This window comes from Ornithodoros turicata, chromosome 4 (genome assembly GCF_037126465.1).
Source record: "Ornithodoros turicata isolate Travis chromosome 4, ASM3712646v1, whole genome shotgun sequence".
Lineage (NCBI taxonomy): Eukaryota > Metazoa > Arthropoda > Arachnida > Ixodida > Argasidae > Ornithodoros > Ornithodoros turicata.
The window spans coordinates 70866880-70872879 of NC_088204.1; the positions used below are offsets into that span (position 1 = coordinate 70866880).

The following is a 6000-nucleotide window of genomic DNA, read 5'->3' on the forward strand; positions in this document are numbered from 1 at the left end:
TCGGCGTGCTATGGGATGAGCTCTGTGTTTAGAGTGCAGGTGGTGTCGTGGTCACGACTGTGCTGGTGGCGCTAGCGAAATGGCTTGCGGTTGTCGGCCTCACAGAGGTGCCTGCTGTGCTGCTTGGGGTATTTCCTGGGTTTTCCTCAGACACTCTGAGCCATGTGATGTCGGCACAGGACGGACATTCCCCCACGGCGTCAGTCATGACGTTGCCCTCGTGGTCGCAACATCGCCTAGTTGCATAAAAGTTGAGTGTACTGTCTCAATCTCAAACATGACAATCTTGGTAGTGCATTGAGTGCGCTTCCACGAGCCCACACGGGGAAGGAGCCTAAGCGTCCGAGACAGCACGAGACAGAATATGAGACAGCTACTTAACTTTTACGCAGAAGACTCTTAGAATGTGGCTCTATAGACTTCAGAGATGGGTTAAACATGCAGCGGACACTGACACCCGATGTACTCGTATGGGGAAGGCACGCTCACATGCTAGGGGTCACGTGAAAAGAGAAACATTTTATTTCAGAATCGATACACTGCGAGGTAATCGCGCGGCAAGCACGGAGTGCAAGACCCTCCTGGTTGCTTGATTCCGTAGAACCCTGACTAAGATGGCAATCGTTGCTCGAACTGCATCTCGAAATACAGGGGTGTCCTGAAGGGAAGCATGGTAACTGAATAATTAGCAAAAGAGCTTCATTTGCGCTTGCGTTGGCGACTCACACGCTATTCTGAAATTTCCTAATAGGGGTTCTGCAGGTCCTAAAGTGGTCAGTTCAGATCACGGCACATTAAAAAAGATAAGTGAAGACAAACGAAATGCAGAACGTAATCGGAAGAAACGGCGCAATGAAGTATGAAGAAAAACAGGCCGCAAAGCCTCCATTCTCGGGAGCTACTCAAAAAACTCTGAATTTCTCTCCATCGCTGTAACTTTTGATTTTGGATGTCAAAGAATTATGGCGCACAGATGCACTGGTGAAGGACGCTCATTACGCGAATACGCCCGTGCCCGTGGTGCAGACGCGCGCATGCGATTGTCTGCTTGGTAACAATTTCACATGCATAAAGTCAAGTATTTCCTAATGCTTTAGGGAAAGCAAGGTGGAGTTTCCGAAAGTGTGCTCGCGTTCGACAGGGGGCAGAGACACAGAGACAATGCGGCACACTTTGCTCCAATTTATCCTCCAGCATCCCTGTATTCACATGATTTCATTGCGTTCGTCGTTCCGAAAAGAAAACAAACCCCAAATAACTTACCGATACGTCCGTGCTTCACTGAAGGATGCCCTCACATGATGCACCATCCTGCCGTGCACACGGGTGTGAACGGTGTGACCTCATATATGACAAACACTAGCATAGGTCATATACGCACAGATTCCTCGATATATTCCAGTAACATCAACGTCTGAGTAGTCACAGTATTCCCGAAAGCGAGTTAAATAAGCTACATTAGCAAATAAAACCGGACGCGAGAAACCTCGTGAGCGTCCTCGCTTGAACTGACCGAAGACTTGCACATTGTTGGTAACTGAATGAGAAAACATAGAGATCCGAAGCGTTCAAACAGCGAAAATATCAAACCATGTGTCACGGGCAACGGCCGCAGCTGCGGCAAGTGTCACAACTCCAGTGTTCAAACGCCCTCCCAGGCTTCAGTAATCATCTACGACACCTCAGCCACTTCGGTGGCAACAAAAACGCGTTTCCGGTAACTGTATATGGACTAAGTTCGCTCTGTGACACATTCCAAATCCAAGTTTGGGCTCGCCCCAAAGTGTCACACCAATTTCACGTGTCACTAAAGTGTCACCGTTTTTAGAGTGCAGTGTCACCAACAAGTCGCAAACCCAGAGTGGCGTGTGTTTTTGTGCCTAGATTAGGTTGAATACAAGGAAAATGAAAAATATGCAGGAATTGCATGTGTTGCATGTAGCTTTCTCTGACTTGCTTTTCCTGCACTGAGCTCGATTCCGTCGACACTGTTTGTTAGAGACGTTTTTGTTCTGGCTTCTGGAGACCACATGGCAGCCGATCGATCGATGTGATACATGACCCATTATCACGGCGGACTTTGGATCGCATCGAAACGAGAACCCATGTCGAAACATTCCCATCATACTGGCGAAACACCGTAGTTGTAATGTATGTGTTGTTGACGTTGTGACCTTTATGCCGAGTGCCACATTACCGTTTAATCCAGATCCTCCTCAAACAAGAAGTCGCGTATCAGGTAAGTTGAGTATGGCACAATCAGTGGCGTAGCCAGACCGCCGAGGTAGGGGGGGCTCGATACGAAACGCCCCCCCCCCCCCGCTGATCCTGGGTGCGACAACACACAATACTTGTGCACACCGCAAAATGCGGTAATTGATTTGGGCGTTCACAATACGATTACGCAGTGATGTCCAATGAGGCGGTGTCACGAGATCGGAAGGATTTTGAAAAGCTCATACTTTGAAAACCATTCATGAGTGCCGATTAGATAGACGCCATGAACTGTAAGAACTTTCGCGATCGTCACACTGTTCCCGCCCCCCTCCCCATATATTATTTTCTATTCGGATTTGCGCGATTTCCGTGGGTCCGTCGTGGCAGGTAGGGGGGGCTCGAGCCCCCCCCCCCCCCCCCCCCCCCCCCGTGGCTAGGCCACTGGGCACAATGCGGGTATGGCTCCTTCGTTTTCCTAGTTTTCATTGATTTCAGTATTTCTCCAGCTTGAACGACTTCGAAATTAGTTGCTCTACAGCTTTTAAGCAACAATATTTCGTCTAATCAACTACACTGTGAAAACAGAACTTCACCACATAGCACGCTTCTAGTCAACCATCATTCCGAATAATATCATTCTGTGTCCTGATTCGTTCAGAACAGCGGGGAGGCGCTTATCTGGGAGGAGACAGTGTGTCCCAGATAGGCTGCTCCTCCCATTTTCAACAAATCAATACACAGAATGATATCATTCGGAATGCTGGTTGGCTATGAGCGTGCTATATGGTGAAGTTCTGTTTTAACAGTGTAAGGGCAGGACAGAGTTGTAAACCGCATTCCTAGTATATGTAAATCTGTCGCCTAAGGCAGATATGTGGTCGCCCATAGACAGGCACATCCGGCTTTTCGCTGTAGGGGTTGACTGCGCATTTTACGAACGGCCATTGGCAACTTTCATTGGGTAGGAAGGAGGAAAATGCTCGGAGAAACCGGCGCGATATACTGCCCCTTTCTGTCCACTCACAAGAGAGCAACAAGGGAGTATTCTAAGAAACCACGTACGACTTCCGTTCATCTGTCATCTCTCTTGAGTCATCTTTTTGTGAGAGTGACCAATGAGGTCACTCCAAGGGCAATAGGGAGAGCAGGAAAACTGCAAAGCTATGCAGACGGCTGACATATGCTTCCGTGGTGTCCTGTTTTTTGTAATTTACCCAACACTGCATTTGTTTTCATCAAACCGACATTCGTTGGCTTCGACCCACTTTATACGCTTCTCCCACGGGTTACCCACATACATACCCTGGAGAAAGTTTTGTCTTTTTTTTTTCTAAATAATACATAAAATGCAAATCGAGACACAAATACATAATGGAAGCACATAGATCAAAATACATGGATACAAGTAAATGTAAAAGGAAAATACAAATACTTGTACGTAACTGAGCGGTACACTCCCAATGAATCGTTTCGCAGGAACAACACCCGTCGCCCCCGCAATGTAATATTTTCTAGTGAAATCCAATTTCCCATTTTCTGCATGTCCGGTTTAATCCTATAGAACTTGAACTAGGAAACACAGTCACTTTCCGATCCCGAGATCGCGGGTTCAAACCCGGCCAAGGACGCCGGTAACTTAGTGGCAGAGTACAAGTTGCTTAGACAAGCCTCTTCCGCGAGGGACGTTAAGTACGGGGTGCCGTATGATGAGCTCTCATCGCACGTTAAAGAACCTTAAGCTGGGCAAAAGCAATTCACAGACCAACCGCCGTGGCGACGTAAACCCCCAATTATTATTAAAAACCTCAGTTATGACGAAACCTCAGAAAACTAGAGGTCAGATAGTTTATTTCCCCTCAGAACTTTTCTAGAAAGGTATTTTTCGTAAGGGAATTCGATAACGCATTGGATTAATTCTTGCTTGCTGCGTTGGCAAGTCACCAGCGATAGCTTTCTTGCTCATTTCATGTTTTTCTTGTTCTTTTTTTTTCGGGGGGGGGGGGGGGGGAGGGTGCAACCATCGCTGTAGTAGCGCCACGCACCATCGGTTTAGTTTTTTCCACCAGTTTAGTTTTTCCATCGCATCACCACCACCAATAGGTATACATTTGTGTAGTGTGCAGCAATAGAACTTTTTGAAGTATTTACTACTCTAATTATTTTCATTTTGATGTGTTTGTGTTTTATCTTGTTTACGTTTTCTGACTGTGGCATTTAATATAATAACTTAAATACTTCTTATGACACATTGTGCATATCTATCTTCAACCTGCTTCCCACACACCGTACGTATTCCCTGCTATATACTTTGTGAAAACCGTGTCCGCACGTTCCAACAAGGCGAGTGGGAGGCACCCAGTGGATTTCTTCAAAAACCACCTTTTCAATTTCCAGGTATTTACAAATTCATTAACAGCCTCACAATGTACTGTGCTGGACAAAAGTTTACGGAACACGCTCCGATGCATGCCTTCGTCAGACGGACTACGCCAGCAGCGAATGGTACCGTACGAGCACCACCACCACCACCGGATGCGCAGGAACGTGTTCCGTAAACTTTTGTCCAGCACAGTACATTGTGAGGCTGTTAATGAATTTGTAAATACCTGGGAATTGAAAAGGTGGTTTTTGAAGAAAACCACTGGGTGCCTCCCACTCACCTTGTTGGAACGTGCGGACACGGTTTTCACTGCGCACACTAACTGTGAGCCTCACGAGTTACAGTAACAAAGGAACTTACCCTTGTGGAAAGGCACCACGGGTGCTTGCGAGGTACTGGCGTGGGTATGGCGTAAAAGATTCAGCATATGAGCGAACGTACTGGTGCGGCCAAACGACGATAACGGTTCTGGAGAGGCCTACAGCGATGCCGCGTTTTTGTCTCTCCCATCGTTATGGTTTGGGAACGGCAGCGTTCTTATCGGTGCTCATACTGCCGCGCTTTTCGAATGACATTTCAAGCGAAGTACCCGTAATGTTTACGATGGTGTTGGTCTCAGTTTCTTTTTTCTCGGCAGGAATGCGGAAGTACCCATTAGTGAAATAATGCTAATGAAGCAGTGATCGGGTGTCATACTACCCAAGCAAACAATCCAAGACTGGGAACAAACAGACTCGCTCGGACAAGACCTCTCATTCGCGTGCTTCTTTTTGGTGATCGGAATCCTCGCGGCTTCAACGTGAACATGCAAAGAGCAGTGTTCGGAATCCCGAGCCGTTTTTACAATCCCGGGATTTCGCGATTCCGAAATGCGGATCCCTGGATTCCCGGACGGGATCGGATTTTTTCGCCGTTATATCTAGGGTATCCTATAGAACGGTATCTACTTGGTAGTACTTGCACAACCATGCTATCACAAATTGCGATATAGGCCGCGTCGTCTGTCATCCCGGCGGAACATTCTAGTGGAAGAAAAAAAAAGCGAAAAAAAAAAAAAAAGAACCTGCTACCGAGGTAAGACGCGTTTTACATAGAGCATTCGCTTGGTGCCGGGATGTGGACTTTGCAATGAAATGCGTCGCTTCTTGTCGTGTCCTACGATCGATGCCAATGTCAGATGTCGATGTCCTGGCTGGATTGCTGGCTTCCGTGCCCGCAACGGAGAGAAGTTTCCTTACCAACGGTTTGCTAAAACTGCCTATTAGCGAGATTTATTGTATCGGAATAATTCTACGAAAACGATACCATAAAAGAAGTTATCTAAGCTTAGCAATGTGACTGCCTCCAAGAAGAAAGACGGTGATTGTCTTATTATGTTTTCAGAACTGTTATCATGAACATTT

At 46.9% G+C, this 6000-nt stretch overlaps 1 protein-coding gene across 1 annotated transcript in view; it reads right to left on the reverse strand.

Annotated features, from left to right (window-relative positions):
- The window catches only part of LOC135391810 (E3 ubiquitin-protein ligase XIAP-like), a 235725-nt gene extending 230638 nt beyond the window's left edge, over positions 1–5087 (reverse strand). Inside the window, exon 1 of the mRNA XM_064622281.1 lies at positions 4958–5087. Within this exon, the coding sequence (XP_064478351.1) occupies positions 4958–5024 (67 nt within the window). The 5' untranslated portion in view covers positions 5025–5087. The remainder of the gene's footprint in view (positions 1–4957) is intronic.
- Between the last annotated feature and the right edge of the window lie 913 nt (positions 5088–6000).